Below are 19,969 nucleotides of genomic sequence, written 5' to 3'. Positions count from 1 at the left end.
ATTTAGAAACAATTGTAAAATATGATTTAATTTTATGCCTTTGGTGTTTTTTACACTCTAATTTTCGCCTTTGTTAAAAAGGCGCCTGCCAGTGCAATTTTATGACTTTTATTATGAGTTGTAACTACACTGAAATCTTGTGTTGAAGTTACTCTTAGGTCTTGATTTGTTAGTTAGAAACGTAGATAGAAACTCAGACGGTAGCATTCATAAAAGCGAAACTCAACAATAAAAAAAGCTTTTTATATGTACAAGCGAGGTTACTATCTATTTTGGTGAACACACCTGAAAAAAGATTCCCTTCTCCCTTTAAAAAAAAACTAATTTTAGAAACTAGCAAAAAAAGGACCAATCGTCTTTCTATCATTTATCGCCCTTTTAGACTTATCGAAAAGAATTTTTATAATTAATGTTTGTCTTACTTTTAGCAAAGAGCTAATTATATCATGTTATTAATGTGTCAACTATGCCCCTTTTAATCAGTATCAATTGTAGATTGCTAAACAATGCTTATTGATTTAAATGAACCATAGATTTATTATTGAGGTGAATTTCTTTTTGTTTTTCTTACCTTTCAAACCCTGAAAGCCATTACAATTGTCGCCTGGAAGCAATTAGTTGCAATTTCAACCTGCCATGCTGAGAAAATAAGATATGGCAAAACTTTGCAAAAGTAAGTATATATAAATCAAACCATTTATTTTTAGAAAAGGTATAATTGCATTAAAAAGGCAGTATTTTCATAGATGATGAAGCTTTTCTCAAATTAGCCTAAAACTTTTAGAACAGACAGAAAGCTTTCTTGAAAAGATTGGCAGTCACGGCACAGCCTTTTGCAGTCAGACATTGACTTGACATATAACTTTTTATTGTAGAATAAGTGATTGCTACATTGCTACATAAAAGAATAGAGGGGGCACGAGCTATATGTAACTCTACCCACGGAGTGGGGACCATGCACCAACTTTCAATTGGGTCTTTAAGTATTAGCCAATAGCGTAGGATATATAAACACGGTCGTTATATAAAAGCAGAAACCAATTTGCTAGCAGACGAAAAAGGTTCCCATCTGGTAGTTGTCTGTGTTATACATCTATACTTATACATTTATTATTACTTCTTGAAATTGGCATTTAAACTTTTATCTTTTCAAATTTAATTAAGTACATAAAATACTAAAATCTTAGACATTAAATTTAAAGTATGCAGTTTTGATTAAATATTACAGACATTATCAAATTTTATAACAGACATTTTCTAATTTAAAACATGGTTATTTTATAATTATCATAAATTAGGATCTTTTTGTGATAATTTCGGACAGTGAAGACTTCGAATGTAAAAAAAAAGAATTTAGGCAAACCTATTTTCACATGGATGTACCTATACCAATATTAGTTAACCTATAATTATCTTTACCCTACATTTCTATTTTTTAACAAAATATTAAATTTAATTTTTTACAAGGTTTCTAAAGCATTTTCAATTTTTTAGTTGGTGATACTTTTTCTGCTTTAATTTGTATTAATGTGTTAAAGTTTGTGTTGTATTTAAACTGTTTTTTATTCATTGACATTGAAATCTACCAAAAAAGCCCTAATAAACCTTCACTTCTAAAATTAAGACCATAATATGTCTTGTGGATAGAATTACATTTTTGTTGATTTGAAAAGTCATCGCGTAGGTACGTTATAAGCACGAGCCATTAGCGCCAGTTTAAAGGAAACTACTCGACTTATCTTTTTTTTAAATTTTACAATTATTGCATATTTCTGATGGAAGTAAAACATACAATGGGCTGGGTTCTATTTAACCAAATCAAACTGCTAAAAAAAACAGCTATTTAAAAATAACGTCATACATTACAAATAACCAATCATTGCAATGATAGGCCAATACTTAGACTAACAATGACAGGCAATATACATCTTAATTGACCAATGGTAGGCCAGTATGACGGTATTTTGTATAGGCGATATTTGAAATAAAGAACTATTTTTTTCTCTCGAACTTCAAGGCTTAGACGTCTTGATGCAAATAAATGACTGCGAATTATCTCTAGATATTCTACAGTTTTCACTGTCTGCGACCACAGCTACATTGCCTTTCTTAATATTCATTATATTCTCTTTTAAGGCGACTGCTGGGTTTGAAAAAAATACTTTATCTGTAATTAAATACACATAAAAAAAATATTTTAAACAGAAGTACGTTAAAAATTTTTTTTTTGCAAAAAAAACATTCTTGTGCTATATAATATAGACGTGATTTTTTAGACTTTAAAATCTTTTTATGCTAGATTAAAATCCACAAACTGCATTTTTATGACTTATAAAAATACTTTTTTTTTCTTAAATGCTTCAAAATGGTAGTTAAAAGAGCAAGCAAAAAAGATTAATTCTCCATTTAATAACATTTTATAGACCAAATTCAAAGTTTGTTTTTAAACAAATGTTTAATAAACCTTTCTATTTAAGATTTACATGAAATTAATTACTATAACTCTTCGGGACTACCCTATACCAAATATAATACAGGGTGTCCCTCGTAAACTGGTTTTTTTGAAACGCTTATTACTCCCTTAATATTTGAGCTATCTTAGTAAAATAAAAAGTATTTGACAGCCTGCTACTGACCATTTTATGGGGTAATGATGAAAAATCCACAAAATAAACAGGAAAAAATCTACGAGGTATTACATAAGAGGCTAATTTTATTGAATTTAGACTAACCCACAAGAAAATATTTGCTTTGTGAACTTTAAGATTAGCTAGGGTTCAAACGGCTGGTCGTTCAGACTTTCTAAGCACAAAAATGGAATAGGCTTGACATGGCATACCAGAAATTCTCAATATTCAAGAATCTGAAGTGTAATATAAGTGAACAATACGTAAAAATAGGCATAATATTGATCTTTTTTGTTAATTTTTCATGTGAGCTCGCTTCAAATGCACACAAGAACCTGAAATATACCAGACTTTTTAATTATACTACAATGCCAGTTCTTATAATGTCTGGAGTAAGTCTTTGGGATCCACCGTTTGACCACCAGCTGCTTTAAAAGTTAACAAAGGCATATTTTTCTTGTGGATTAGTCTTATATTCACTAAAATCAGCCTGTTATGTATTACCTTGTAGATTTTTTTCTGTTAACTTTGCGGATTTTTCATTACTATATCATTAAATGGTCAGTAGTAGGCTGTCAAATACTTTTTATTTTACTAAGATAGCTCAAATAGTAAGGGAGTAATAAGCGTTTCAAAAAAACCAGTTTACGAGGGACACCCTGTATAACAATAAGTAAAAAAAACATTGAAGCTTCCCAAATGCTCGAAATGGTACTTTGAAGAGTAAAACCGACAATAATTGTTAAAAGAAATTAATTATAGAGTTTCTGAATCTTCTGATTTGATTACATACTTACGAGGTTTTGTGCTGAACAATTTTCCTACCTGAACTTGTTGGGTGAAGAAATCAATGATGGAGTTGGAAGCCACATTTCTATCCAGGGTGTTCAGCAAACAAAACTCTATTAAAGATACTTCAAATAAATATTCGAAAATTGAAACAATACTTGATTTTTTTTCAGGATTTAGATTAAAATACATTTGAAAAATCTTAATTGGAGAGGGTGTGAGCTTTTTTGCATTCAAGGGAGGTTCAGAGGAGTGTGGGGGACACCTAGGGGGTGTGTAACAACCCATCTTAATTTTGTTAGAGGGTGGATAACCCCTCTTGCATCCACCATTTATATTCCTCTACATTTAATCATATAAAAGCTGTGTTTTTTTTTTTAATTTGAATGATCTTTATCCCTGAATCAGTGAGTCTATGTTCAGTTTCTGATCCAGCTGCGTTGAGTCCCAGACAGGAGTACAGCTCAGAATCAACATCCTAAACAATAGAGTTATTAGTAGATCCTGCAGTGTTTAGTCCCAGACAGGAGTACAGCTCAGAATCAACATCCTAAACAATAGAGTTATTAGTAGATCCTGCAGTGTTTAGTCCCAGACAGGAGTACAGCTCAGAATCAACATCCTAAACAATAGAGTTAGTAGTAGATCCTGCAGTGTTGAGTCCCAGAAAGGAGTGCAGATCAGAATCAACATACTAAACAATAGAGTTAGTAGTAGATCCTGCAGTATTGAGTCCCAGACAGGAGTACAGCTCAGAATCAACATCCTAAACAATAGAGTTATTAGTAGATCCTGCAGTGTTTAGTCCCAGACAGGAGTACAGCTCAGAATCAACATACTAAACAATAGAGTTATTAGTAGATTCTGCAGTGTTGAGTCCCAGACAGGAGTACAGCTCAGAATCAACATCCTAAACAATAGAGTTATTAGTAGATCCTGCAGTGTTTAGTCCCAGACAGGAGTACAGCTCAGAATCAACATCCTAAACAATAGAGTTAGTAGTAGATCCTGCAGTGTTGAGTCCCAGAAAGGAGTACAGCTCAGAATCAACATCCTAAACAATAGAGTTATTAGTAGATCCTGCAGTGTTTAGTCCCAGACAGGAGTACAGCTCAGAATCAACATCCTAAACAATAGAGTTATTAGTAGATCCTGCAGTGTTGAGTACCAGACAGGAGTACAGCTCAGAATCAACATCCTAAACAATAGAGTTATTAGTAGATCCTGCTATATTGAGTCCCAGACAAGAGTACAGCTCAGAATCAACATCCTAAACAATAAAGTTAGTAGTAGATCCTGCTGTATTGAGTCCCAGACAAGAGTACATCTCAGAATCAACATCCTAAACAATAGAATTAGTAGTAGATTCTGCAGTGTTGAGTACCAGACAAGAGTACAGATCAGAATCAACATCCTAAACTAGAGAACTAGTAGTAGCAAAAAGATTGGCATTCTATAAAAAAAGGTAGGCATAAGGAAACATTTAAGAGAAACAAGTAAGAGTAATGAGATTCAGTATTTATGTTTTAGAAAATAGGTTTAATTACATTATGTAAAGTAGTGAGGTTTATTTGTTGATCCGTCTAATACTAAACTGATTCATTTTTCATTTTAGGGAACCTACATCTTAAATGAGGTCAATGACATACAAAGAATTGAAAAAAATAAACTTGAATAAAAAAAATGTATTGCAAATGAGATTTATCAGATTATTATTGCAATTTTAGTCATTGACAAACACAAACATTAAAACTGACAGGGACTAATTTTATAGAAACAAAATTTTATGCAAAAAAAATCCTTTAAAAAGCAATAAAAGGGCATACAAAAACATTCAGGTTTTGGAATGTGGCAGCTTTCTTCTGTTAAAAATTAGGAGTGACGCATTTTTATATGGTCTGCATAAGAGTAGAAGATGTAACCACCCTTACAACTGCACTGCAGTCATATCTGTAAGTTGCTTTGAGTTTAGTTATAATCTAAGCATATAAAAAGGATGTCCAAGACATTCCCTTTTAGTCCTGTTTATGTAGTAAGGTTAAATAGTAAAAATAATATTTAAATAGAAAGGGGGGGGGGGGTGTCCCAACAACATTTGAAGGGATATTACCGAATGTTGTTCCCCGTCCCCGCATTTATTTCGTGACTCAAACATGTTTACTATTAAAACATAAAGATAAAGGATGCAACATAAACAAGGATGACAACAGTAATAAGTAGCCAGGCATTGAATTTAAAGCAATTATAGACAGGTGTGAAATGGTGTTAATGCATGTTGGTCAGAAAAAACTTTTAAATCAAATAGAAAACAATTAGAAGAGAAAAATTGATATTGAGCTAATGTAGAAAGAGTTCTTATATAAAAGTGGTAAGATGTCTGTCAGTTTGTACCAAAATATTTCACTAATATTTTGACCGATTTTGTCCTCCTCAGTCTGTCTATCTACCCTCCAAAGAGAAGTCACGCTTCCCCCCCGATCCCTTTAAATCTGAAATATGGGAGTAGCTGCTAGCCCTAAAGAGTAGTTTGTAATGATGGTCATGAGTTTTTTTAGGGTACTCTACATATGTTTCTTCCCATACAATTATAGTTTAATTGAATCATTTTTTTATTATATTAGATTCAAACTTTCTTGAGCTAAGTTATTTAAAGGTTTGAAATAAGGAATCAAAATATTATAACTTAAATAAACTTTAAAATTAAATAAAAACAAAAGTAAAAAAGTTAAATTGCAGACAGAAATGCAAAATATAAGAGTGTCAAAAATATCAAGTGCAAATTGTTCAACTTATAATTTTAGTAACATTTCTTGTAAAAAAAAAACGCAATTCAAAATCAGATTGCAATGGAATATAATGAAAAAGTTTTATTTTTGAATAATTTTAATATTGATTTAAGTTTTCTTATATGAACAAAACAAGTTTACTAAAGTTTCATCAGTAGTTGGTACCAATTTAGTTTCTTTGAATTGCCATTTATTTACATTGGAACATTCACAAAGAAGGATTATTTGCCATCACTCTCTCTCTCTCTCTCTCTCTCTCTCTCTCTCTCTCTCTCTCTCTCTCTCTCTCTCTCTCTCTCTCTCTCTCTCTCTCTCTCTCTCTCTCTCTCTCTCTCTCTCTCTCTCTCTCTCTCTCTCTCTCTCTCTCTCTTCTCTTTCTCTTTCTCTTTCTCTCTCTCTCTCTCTCTCTCTCTCTCTCTCTTTCTCTTTCTCTCTCTCCCTCTCTTTCTCTCCTTCTCTCTCTCTCCTTCTTAAACTGTAGTTTAACCATTACAGATAACTTAGTTGGAATTAACTTTGAAGCCGAAGTTTGGTTAGATTAGTTGTTTTAGCAAAACAGTAACAATTTTATTTTACCATATTAAAATGAGTTTAAAAACTTTAAAAATATAATAATAATAATATAATACTCTATAAAGTTTTACTTGCAGCTTGTTAAAATAACGGTGCCCTCATCCCCTGTCCTCCTAATGTATGAACAAAATGACTAAAAAATAAGTCCATATTAGTAACCTAAATTGACGACAAATTTTCCCCCGGTGAATATATCCACGTATTCTATATCCATTATCACATAACACATTTAAAAATATTTGTGGTATTATTTGCACACAAGGGGATATAAGAATACATGGATGGGAGGTGGGGATAGGATAATCTAATCTTGACATTACCTTCATCAAACTTGAAACAAAGTCCATCAATTCATCCATATACATACATATATACAATATACATACTTCACAATAGACTTAATTAATGGGTTAGAAAGGACAATAATGTCCATAAGTGGCACAGCAGTAACATGCTACTAATAGTTTAGATACAGAAGGAACAGTAAAGTTTATAAAAACAGAATAAAAAATTAGTTCAATTAATCTATATTTTTTAATTTCAATTTTGTAGAATAGATGAAAAATTATTCATAAAAGTTCAAATTTTTGATAGATATTTTGGTTAATTTGACAATCATAATGACGAACTGACAGACTGTAGTCAAACAACAGCTAGCTACGCTACTTGTAATAGAATAATAAAAATACTTTTTAAAGTTATTTTTCTTATAATGTACTATCAACAATAAGGCCAAAATTGATTAAAAACTACATAAAAAAAAACATTTTTATAAGAAACGTTTCCAATGTTTTATTTATTCTGTGTATTAACTTTTTATATTAAATCAATCTTTAATCTAATGATCCTTATGTCTCAATGTCCATTGAAAATAAACCATTTCTTCATTCTATCAAAGCTCTTTGAGAAAGTTATACACAACAAGTCAAAAAGAACAGTATGTCAAAATGGTGTGGCTTCATTCAAAGCTTCTAAAAACATTTAAAATAGTCTAAAACCTGACAATTACATAGCTTTTATTAAAAGTCTACTATATAAGCTAAGGAATTACTTATACCTATACAATGCTTTCATTAGAATTCTACTTTATGAACTATGCAATAACTTTTATTTCTCAATTAAAAACAGTACTACTTGAATAGACTAAATTTGTTAAAAGCAATACAATAGCATTTCTTGTTTAGCTAATAAATGACCCTTAAGTATAATGCTCAAAGTAGCTTTATAAAAGTTTACTATAATAACCGATATATTATTATATGGATGTTGTACCAGATTTTCGTGTACTCTACATACTCGCAGTTGGCTAAAATAACGATACCCCCCATCTACCCTCCTTACCCTATCACCGCTCCTCATACTGGATGGACGAAATGATCAATAAACGATGTCCATATTAGCAACCTAATTTGACGAGAATTTTTCCCCTGTCAAAATATTCACGTATATCCTATATTCATTCTTACAATATACATGTTTTTAATAAAGGAATACAATTACAAATACATATTATTAATTCAAAGCCAATCCTTTCTTTCTACATGAATTTAAAGTAAATTAATTGTATCTAGAAAAGCTTTGCTACTAGAATAATAAATAAAAAAAATTATCAACTTTGCCTTTAATTCTTTGGATTTATTTTATTATTGCGCATTGGGACATTGCATAATGAATACCATTGTTAAGAAAAACAAGAACGATTATGTTTCCATTCGTAGCATAGCTATGGATATCACTTTCTGTGTGTGTGTATATCCATCAATATAAGTGCAAAATGTAAAGATGAGGACCGATCAACCAACTGACCAATTAACCAAATAATTTTTAAGCTACTGATAAATTTTCAACAAATTACAAATTGGCATTTAGTTCTTTAGAATAATCATAATAAGCACATTTTTTTAGTCTTGAGTTAATTGCTTTATAAAATATGTTATGTAAAAATAAAAGTTGAAACTAAATTAATTATTAGCAAAGTTATAATGAAGAACATTAATTGAATTGCAACTTTAGAAAAAAAACTTATTCCCTATTCATTTATAGTTTAGACTGTTTACAAAATCAGAGATCTAAAGATAGACAATGACTGATAAATTGATGTACATTCCAAATGATGATACACAAAAACACCCCTTCTGTAGATTACAAATAGTTTTTGAAACTTTTGGACATTCAATTTAATGAACTAACCAATTAAAATTAAAGAATACTTCCCAAAGTTTTTGAGCCAACGAATAAGAAATCATTAATATAAGACTTTGGTAACTAGATAAAGAGCCCAATGTCCTTTCTCTCCCTGATACAAATTAGTAAGAACAGAAAAGAATAGCTACTCTAAAACTCACTTTGTCTGTCCGTCTATTAGTCAGTCCGTAACGCTAATATGAAAATGTGATTTTCTCATCTGCTATTAAAGATAGACGGATGATTTTGTGTGTGTAAAGGTTTCCTATACCAATTAGCATCCTGTAGGTAATTACTTTGTTCGTCATGCAGTATGATGGTACAAGGTATAGTTATGAAAAATAAGTGAGAAGGGTTTCGTGATTATTTTCTCCAATATATTTATATGTATTCTTGATTTTAACAAATCATCAAATGCTCTTTGACTTAATTGTTTGTATTCACATCCATGATTTTTTGTGCTTCGCTGCTTATGGATGTTGTTTAATATGTCTTTAATATAATTTTCTTTCCAGAATGGATTGAGTAAATAAATAGAAGATGCAATATTCCCAAAACTCTGAGAAAAATGAAGAATCTAAAAGAGATCTTATAAAACAATTTTAGTATTTTTGAAGAAAAAGAAAGTTTTTATCGCAACTTTTCTCTCTTTCATTGTTTTCTCGTATATTGGTAAAGTTATATTGTTGATGCGATAATAGACAAATTTGATTAGAGTGACAGTTGCTATAAAAAAAAACCTTATTCTCTATTGTCCCGTTTCTCTACTCTGTATTCTGTGTCCTAATTTTTAAATTGGATATATGAGGCTATAAAAGAAGACTGTTAGTTTAAGAATGGAGGGAGGGGATGGAGTAAAGGATGTAGATCGTTATATTAGCCAGCTACAACTTTCACTTTATTAGATTAAATGCTAATCTGTTGCATGATCCAAGTAATAAGAAATCCATTATCTTAAAACATAAACAACATTGCTTTATATTGTTGCTAAATAGTTGTCTAATCCAAAAATCTATTATTAATAGTAAAAGTTTTTTACGAAGTATCAAATACATGTATTGTTGGTTTAACCTATACATTGTTTAAAATTCAAACATTATTTTGCCATCCTTTTTTAACCCGAAACTGTGACGTAACATGTATCGCATCCGCTCGGCCCGACACCACCGCCGCATCATAACTAAAGACGTTATATATGATTCCTACTGCTACTATGTCAGGTGCGCGACATAAATAGTTAGCGTAGTAGGAATGATTTGGCCCAAAACAGGCGCAACTCACAATGCACAGTTAGGACTTCTCAGAAAAAGGTCGTGTAATAAAAGTGTTGGTTGTCTGATGGGCGAATGGACGCTTTACACCGCAATCATAGGCGGAGTATGCTTCAAGAAGAGGTCTAGAACCCTAGAGTCATCATCATCATATTAAAAAACTTGAATTAAAAGAACAAAATCTAATTTAAGCATCACGTTTTAGTTGCATTGCTCTAGGAATTGATTATATACTAAAAAGTTTAGAAAATATGTATATGAAGTATGTCTGTAACGAAGGATCTCGCTAACCACTGAACCGATACGGTTCTTCTTTACAGAGGTCCTGGGAAAGTTTATAAAAAAGTTGGGGGAGGGTACCACCACACTCCCTAGAGAAATCAGCCCTTGAAAAATTGAAAATCCCCAAAAAAACTTTTTTTTACTTTTTCTTTTTTAAAACTATAATTAAAAATGGAGGAGTTGGGGGTCGACTTTTCCATCAAGGGCTCCTAGGGGCCTCTAAGGGCGTACCAAATAGATCGTATAAAACTAGACAAATTCTTCGAAGATAATTTAATAAATCTTCAAGATTGTATTTAAAACGTTAATTTCGACACCTTAATAGAATAACCTTACAAATTAAAAACTGCATAACAAAAAAATTGAGACAATATTTTGTAATTTTAATGATGACAGTAACTGTCTTGATTAGAATTTATTTGTCTTGTTCTTATCTCAATCAATAAAGTAAAGGGGAAACAAAAGAAATAAAAAAAATAAACAGACTGCAAAAAAATAATAATTACGACCTGAAAATTATTTGTGGGTGTGTAAAAAAGTGTATTTAATGTACACACGTTTTTCCTAATCTATCGCGGTCAATGACAGGTACAGCTATATAGTATATATAGCAATTTTAATTGATTCAAATCAAACCTATTTCCTACACCCAAACATAAAGGGGTAAAATAGAAAGGAGAAAGAATGAAAGAGAGATAAAGATAAGAAATATAAACAAACATTGCATGATTTAAATTGCTAATTTTCTATTATTTATCCCAATTCCTGTCATAGAAGTAAAGCGGTGGCGTACTTTTCCAAACCACAGGATTTTATAATTTTACTCCCCTGTATACTTTACAGTAAAGTTCAATGTTAAACATAGACAAGGATAAATAAATCATAAATTAATATGAAAGAAAATTATAAATTATTGTTTACTCTTTTCTTTTTACTTTAGACAGGTTAGGTGAGCTTATATTGGGTTCTAGGTAGCCCCAAAATGTTTGGCGCACTACAGGTAAAGAGTTAGGGCCCCGCAGGATATAAGCATAAAAACTATTTTAAACTTATTTAAAAGTTATGGGGAGGGGTTTTTAGTGTTTAACAGTCATTTTAAGGGAAAATACCTAATTTTTGCTCTACACTGCCATTTTTATATGTTTAAAACAAGCATTCACAACCAATTTATTTGGGAAGTAAAGATGTGTGATTAAATCCTAAAAAGGCCACAGATACTGCATTTAATATACAAGAATATACAGATGTACTTTTGTTACTATTTTGATCTCTTTTTACTTAAGGAAATGAATTTTTTTAACTTCAGGGATCTGAAGGGATAAGAAAATGGACGTTAAATTCAAGTATGATAAACAAAATTACCCCTTTTACGGATTAAAGTATTGGTTTCGTAGTTTGCACTCTACTAATTTGGAACCAAAATCAAAATTCAATGAAAGTACCCAAAAACTTTGAGCTAATGATAAAGTGTTAAAAAATACTTTGGGTAAATTTGTAAATTACACTGGTACCATCCCTCCCTACTAAAAACGAAGATATTGACTTGAAGAGTTGGTTCGCCACTAAAAAGCTGTAAAAGACAAATTTTATTTTATTTTTTAGTAGAAGAGAAAATTCGTTATGTTGTTGGGGTAGTGCTGAGCTGGATCTTTAAATGTGTTGCCGTTGCCGCTACCAGAGGTACAGCCACTAACCTAAAAGCGATCTTGGAATAAATTGCCTACGCGTGGCCATGGCTATATGCGATCTTTAAATCACAACTACTTTTTGAATTTTCAGTGAAAATATGAAAATAATAATAATAATAATTCGGAAAAACTTCAAACATTTAAAAATCCATGTTTTATTGGCAGCACTGGCCGTGGCGACAGCTACGACTACGGTCACGACTACGGCCACGACTACAGCCACGACTACAGCCACGACTACGGCCACGGCAACGGCTACACATTTAAATATCCAGCTCTGATAATATTTCTGTAAAGTGATACAATACAATAGTACACTAAAGTATAGATATGTTATCATATGTAGTACATGCAGCAAATATAATTTCAACAATACATGTGTATCTTTTATAGATAAAATGTATGTTGTCTAAAGATATTTATTCTCAAATAAGAGAGAAAAAACAGGGAAAAAACCTAGCGGCTGCATTCAGGGGCCCTGTTTTTGAAGAGGTAGTGAAGGACAGAAAAAGAGCCTAAAACCATACTAAGACTTAATTAAAATAGCCTTAATCCATCCTGGGATCTTTGTGACTTTTCCCTTTTATGGAAAACTCCAACTGTTTTGTAATTATAGAAATCTTGAGCTAATGACAAAAAACAACTTTATATAACAGAATACTGATATTTTATTTATTTTTAGAAATCTTACAAGCTTAAGAATTGTTTATTATTTAAATTTTGTGTTTGTTATTTGATTTGATTCAAATATCATTAATTGGGGGACTAAAAGTACATCTTAAATTGTCCTTAAAGGGAAGCTATTGAGTTATTAGTTTAGTCGAGTAGGTGTTCAAGCTATGCATTACAGGGAAGCAATGGTAGGTTCTGGGAAGAAACAAAAGATGTTCTCCAAGGGTTAATTCCTCAGTAGAGCCGTTAAACCTTGGGCTTAAACTTAACAGGATCAATAAAGGGCTTCTTTTGATATTCTTTATTAATCTAAATCACAAATTAACAGACACTCAGCTTTTTATATTAATAGGAAAGCTAACATTTTGTTTTCAATTTCAAAAAAAGTCATATATATAAGTTTCGGAGTATACTTTGAAACAAATCCTTATCAATTAAAATTTTAAGAAAAATAAATTATAAAATTTTCCAGTTAGGGGTGTTTGTTTATGATTAAAACTAAAGATGAAGGGAAAAAATATTAAATTAATTTTGGAACGGAAAACAAATAATTTTTATAATTTTTGATGAGTGATTAATAATTTTCATTTTTTTGTCACTTTGACAAAACATATTTACTATTGTTTGAAGCAAAAAGTTTTTAAGAAGCTATAAATTAATTAAATGAAATTATTTAAGTAAACAATTGTCATTTTAAATATTAAAAAGAACATTAAAATGGAAAGTTACATATTTTTCAGTTTATTCACATTTACATAAAAACTAAAATGTAAAAGAAAAAGTTATTTTATTGGAATGCTCTTTTTCTCCCCAATTTAAAACTACTTCTTAGGACCTATAAATAATATTTCTGTATGACACTTGTTTTCAAAAACATTTACTTAGATTCGGATATTTCTTAATTTGATAATTCTGTCGTATGAATACTCCTTTTCTCTGTGAAAATCATGGATCTTAGGGATAAGGCAATATTACAATAAGCAAAATTACCACATCTGTAGATGAATATTACTGGTGGAAAAGTTTGGACACAGCTAGTTTATACTAACAAATCAAGATTTTATGAAAGTACCCAAAGAATTAGGCCAATGAATGAAAAAATTTTAATAAAACTTTGGAACATAGACCGTAAAATATAGATTTTTTTGAACTATTCTCATTCGTTGTCTTAAAAACTTTGTGTAATTAATTATGAATTGTTTGCTAAATAATCAAGCTTACCATCATAAATTTATTGTCCATTGTCTTATCCTTTGAGATCCCTGAGTATAATTCAGAGTCCAATGTCCCCTCCCTCCCTGGTTTAAATCAAGTTCTGTCTTTTAAATGAGTGTAAGTGATGATTGAAATATACATCTATTATTTCTAGCATTCCAGATTTTAGCTTTTTTTATAAGAAGTACAGACTTTTGAATCTTTTTTTTAACATTTTAATGCATATCTAAATTATAATGTTTATTGTAATTTTAAAACTTTCTGAAAATATCAGTTCCATAGCTACTATACAAATGTTATCTGTTTAATAAAAAACAATTCAAAAGGACGTTTTATTTATTTCAAAGTTGGAAACAATATATATTTTTCTGCTAGTACCTCATCCCTTCCCTGTTTTAAAAAGTTGGTAGGACATTCTTTATCCTGACTAATAGTCCTTGATTTATCTTTCCTAATTTACATATGTACATATATTGTGTAGTGTATTGGACAGTATAGGGGAGTTATTCATATAACAAGGATGACAATATCCATAAAAAGTGAGACTGTAGGACAAACGATCATTATCACTTGTAGTGTGTCAGATCTGAATAAGCAGATTATACATTTTGTTAAAAAGGTTTTAGGAATACTCTTGTCCGTATGTTCATTCTGGCAATGATTGTAGAGTTGGTACGGTTTCTAAATCGTACCTAACTGATATAGGAATCATCATGCAAAGTTTGAAATCGATTGGAAAATTCTATCATGTATAAATTAACGAAAAGATCTAACCATTAGGACGGACGGGTGGATGGAATGACCGACCCTAATAGTAGAAAATCATCCTGTACTTTTAATTAGTAAGCTGTATGTACATAGGCCATTGGGCCAGAGTATACGACACCCCTTAAGAAGAAATCAACTCTCTTCCCTTCCTAAAAATATTTTAGAATCCAGCTCCTAAATGTAAGAAGTTGTTCTTTGATGTAGGGTCATCTATTCACAAAATTGCAACCGATTTATTTTCAGGCATAAAAGGGATTGTCTAATGTTCTTGTTTTACTATTTGTTTCGTCCCTATCCTGTAATGGCGGTCCCCTGGGTGCAGAGGATGTCAGGAAAATAGCTTAAAACTAAGACAAATTTACAGTACAACCAATTCAGGCTAATAGTTTTCGAGGATTTTAGCTTCAAACAAAAAAAAAACTACATTATATTGTAGTAGGAAGATAAATGGAAATTTGATTTAATTTAATTTAAATATAAGGCAAATGTTAAATTTTTTTTGTATATTCTTAAACTGCTGGGTTTCGGTCTTCCAATTGAACCAATTTTGTCATTAAATTCCAAGTCGAACCAAATTTTCAAGATCACATAGAAAATATTATGTTTTGATTCCTTATATCTTAAATTCTAGATATGTAGCTGTATTTGCGTTGCATATACCTACCCACTTACTTATAAAGGCACTGAGTGTTTGTGTGTGTGTGTGTGAATAAAAACAAGTCAAATAAGACACTGCAGTTGTCACAGTAATGTGTAGGACATTAATATTTGTGACCTTAATGACATGGTAATTTGGCCTCGCACGTTATATGCAAGAAATTGCATATAATTAAGTAGGCCGTGTTGACGTTCTTGTATAGGGTTCATACAGGGCTCGTCAGCCGCCTGTAAGCCTTCGAAAAATCAAAATGTTACAATTTTTAAAATCAGCTGAAAGTCTAAATCTGACCCAAAAATGGTCATCCCTCTCTTAAAAAATATCTTCCAAATCGGTTTTAATTTTAGGCTTCTTCGTGGCTGACGTGCGGCTGCCGAGGCCTTGGTACAGCTAAAAGACCCTAGCAGAATCCTACGAAAGTGTTACCTACTCCAAGACAGCTTCAAAAGATCCCAAATTATCTAATTTTTCCGAAATAATTTTAAGATATAAATATGCATGTACTGACTTACGTACTTACAATCAGATAATTTGGCCTTATCATTCATAACCTGGTAGACAAGAGTGATATTCAACATGTATACTGTTTGTTCGTTAGCTTTAATATATTTGCTTTAAATGATACAATTATAACAATCAAGCCTTTAATTTCACGACTATTGCCTGCTTTTTGAATAGTAATGAGTTGCGCCTGTTACTCTGTCATGCGCTTGGCAAAGCATCTGAATGTTTATCGATAGGGTATGACAAACCCAAACACCAAATTTATATTTACAAATTTAAAAAGTACTAAACAGAATAAAGATATATATAGTACAAATTTTGAAAATAAATATTATTGTTACATAAAAACAAGTATAGTTGCAACCATTATCTGTATCTAGCGAATCTATTCATTAATCATACTTGTCTTTAATCTCCGATATCAAGAGTGCATTTAGTAATCATAAATTTCTTTTAATGAGGGCCTCAAGTATTCTTAGATAATATTTAGGTTTTTTAAACATGAATATTTCTTTTATAATGGTAAAATGTAAATATTTATGATCTTGAATTTCTGGATTATGTAGCCTTTCCAAATTTTACACTCTTCTTGTTAAATCTACTATTTCTCTTTTTAAAAGCGAAGTTTTTTTATAATAAGGATCTCTCCGTCTGTCCGTAAAGATTTCAAACTTTGCATGATGATTTATAAAACAGTTAGGTACGATTTAGGAAGCGTAACAACTCTTTAAACGCTTTTATGGATGTTGTCATCCTTATTTCTATTTCCTCCTAGAAGACCCCATTTTCTCCTCATATTTATGACAATTGTGTACGACCAAGTCACATGTCAATATGACGTCATCAAAATAATATACAATACAGTAATAAATGCATCTATATAGCAGATTTTCCTTTCTATGAGGAGATTAATTTGGTTTAGAATTAACTTTATTATAGCACAAAACAAAGGTTTTTAAAATTTTGGTATATATTTAACAAGAACGCATTTGTCCATTTACAATAATATTTAAAATATTCTGGCAATAATAGAATTTTCAATTAAAGTTCATTTATAAAAAAAGTTCTTGTTTTATCTTTAATCTTTGTGCTAAAAAGAAAATCTGAAAACCAATACAAGCTACTGATAAGTAAAGCCCTAATGTGCAGGGCATGGCTATTTCAATGCATCTAATTTAATCATAAAGATACATGATAAAGAACGCGAAGCGGTCGACAAAATATATTTGACTCTCAAGCTGTGACTGAACTTTATTGACAAACTTTTGTCTGTGCTATCCTTAAATTAACTTATCCCAAAGTTCATTAATTCAATGTTTAATCCTACACACAAAGACGGATAAGGGATGAATATACGCTGACTCGAAATAAAGAAAATACACACAAACAGTAAATACCCGAATCGATTAAAATCACAAAATATGTATTTATGTCTCTGGCATAATAGTATTTTTTCCCCTTGAAATCTCTCCATTCTTTTAACTATCCAACCCTTTTTAAATTGGGACCAACAGTTTTTTTTCTGAGTATCCCTTCCTTTCTCTCTCTCTCTCTCTCTCTAACTATCCATTTTGCTGAGGTGTTAATTATAATTTCTCAAATTAAACTTGGTGCAAAACTTTTATGTAATAGAAGAGGAAAATCAAAATTGTATTTATAGGATAAGAAATAAATAAGACGTATAATAGTTTTTTTTTATTATATCGTATTATAGACAGCTTTCCGCAGATATTATAATGAAATTCCCGAGAGCCCGATGGTTCAGGAATAATTTTATAATTTCTATTTTATTATTCTGGCGAAGTTGTCTACAATATGATACATGATTTTTCATAATGGCTCGAAACCGATTTTAATTCAGTGGATATTAATCGGTTGCTAAACAATACTGGAAATAAAGATCCATAGATGCAGAGACAAATGCATTCTATATACCTATAGACATAGACGTCCAAGCTTTTTTTTGGAGGGGGGGTAAAAAAATTTTAAGGGGGGTAATTCGTTTTTTTTTGGGAGGGGGGGGTAAAATGGCGTAAATTTTTTTTACCCCGGGGGTAAAATTTGCTTGGGGGGGTAATTACCCCCCCTGAAATCTGTTGGCAGGGGTAAATTTATTTTAACCCCCCCCCCCAAAAAAAATTTACCCCAGGGGTAAATTTTTTTTGGGGGGGTAATCGCCCCATTACCCCCCCCCCCTTGGACGTCTATGCAAATAGATAAAGGTAAAAGTACAATTTAAAACTGATTTGATTTCTTAATCAAATGCTATTGTTATGATACATTGAATAATATGCAAAAAGATGTAAATCAAATTTTACAAGGATGACAACATGTATAACTAATAGCATACAAAGTATTTTTATAATATAGTAATACTTATCAAATGTTTAAGTTTTAGATCGTTGTATTAATTTATAAAAAATCGTTTATTTCCATATAAAACTTTTGGCTATTTTCTAATATTTCTAGCCCCTTTGGGGGGCTCTAACCCTACGGGAAAATCACCTAACCAAACCTAACCTATCAAAAGCTACTGTGAAAATACCACGAAACGCCCCTTAAGAGGCATTGTCACGAAAGGGACTGTACCCAAAACTGGATAGTAGTGAATCTGGCATGAGCTATCATAACTGCTCATTAGTTTGGATTAGGATTTTTAAAGATGCTAAAGTTTGCTCATATGCACGGTATCGTTTTGTCGATTTAATCAAACTAAACTTGCAAAAGAACTACTCTTCATATTAGTGAATGTTAAAGTCTACAAAACTAATCTTAGATTTGCTTTGCTTCAAAATATTGTCATTTAATTTATGGTTTTTGCAAGTAGGCGTATTACAAATATTGTTTGCATAAAAAAATAGCATCTGCCAACATTAATTTCTTCGTTTCAAAATATTAAAGAATGATTGCATCCAAAATGCCAATTCTTTTAGAATTTTTAGAAAAACTGCTCTTTGAACATCTTTCATATTTGTTAAACGAATTTAATTATTTAATATCGATACAAGGGACAAAATGTATTTTTTCATCTCCTTTTAGACTAGTCAAATATTCACTTTAATTATTTTCGACAAAATCTTCACAAAAACAGAGAAAATCAAATTTCCTCTTCAACGTAGCTGACTGACGAAAATTTTAAATTATAGAGTAGCTTCGCTACTAAAAGACAATATTTTAATGTATATACAAAAATATTTACCTCATCTAAGTATCTGTTGTAAACAGGCATCTTTCTTCTTATTGTTTCTCAAAACAAAATTATAATAACTTAAAATAAATCACTTTTAATAAAATCACTTGATATAAAGGGTTGAAGTTTACTTATTAAATTTCACTGATAATGAGAGTTTATTCATTTAAAGGTTCACTTAACAGTACAATAGCTTATGTACTGCTTGGTACTTCTAAAGTCCACTGTGAACTTGCTGTTGATGTACCTCTTGATACCTCCAAGGTCCACGGTGTACTAAGAGTTTGAAGCTGATATGAGTATTGATATGATAATCCTTCTTAAATAATGTATTTCTTTTATTGATAACATAATATAGCTATAAAACTCTAAGAAATCATATTTTATGTTAATGCCGTAATTTAACATTTCAAACAACATAATATTTCAAAAATACATTTACTGTTTCAGAGATCTAAGGTAAACAACATTCATACAAATATATTGTATTAGCTTTTTTATAAATTTTGCTTAATTTTTTACAGTGTGGTAGGAGGTAAATTCCTATTATACACTTTTTTGTGGTTTAAAAAAGATAGCATTTAACATTGAAAAAGTAAAAATAGATATAAAAAGTTTTGAATTGAATATGAACAATTTAATGCCTTTCTTTTATATGGAAAATACCTAGATAGACATTTTATCAAATTTAAAAGCGAAAACATTTTTCTTTGATAAATCTAAAAGATTCTAAGATTTCTAAGAATAAATTCTTTGTCATAC

The 19,969-nt window shown here is 30.7% G+C and overlaps 1 protein-coding gene across 1 annotated transcript in view; it reads right to left on the bottom strand.

The window, feature by feature from the left end:
• The window catches only part of LOC145314902 (transcription factor EC-like), a 52,347-nt gene extending 32,868 nt beyond the window's left edge, over window positions 1–19,479 (bottom strand). Inside the window, exons 1-3 of the mRNA XM_080154978.1 lie at window positions 19,217–19,479; window positions 3,818–3,894; window positions 3,453–3,531 (exon numbers count right to left, since the gene is read on the bottom strand). Coding sequence (XP_080011104.1) covers window positions 3,453–3,531; window positions 3,818–3,894; window positions 19,217–19,246 — 186 coding nt within the window. The 5' untranslated portion in view covers window positions 19,247–19,479. The remainder of the gene's footprint in view (window positions 1–3,452; window positions 3,532–3,817; window positions 3,895–19,216) is intronic.
• Window positions 19,480–19,969: the final 490 nt, after the last annotated feature.

Source organism: Acartia tonsa, chromosome 3 (assembly GCF_053477335.1).
Source record: "Acartia tonsa isolate MP-2025a chromosome 3, ASM5347733v1, whole genome shotgun sequence".
Taxonomy (NCBI): domain Eukaryota; kingdom Metazoa; phylum Arthropoda; class Copepoda; order Calanoida; family Acartiidae; genus Acartia; species Acartia tonsa.
Note: the sequence above shows the minus strand (reverse complement) of the source record. Positions and strands in the feature narration are given on the sequence as shown.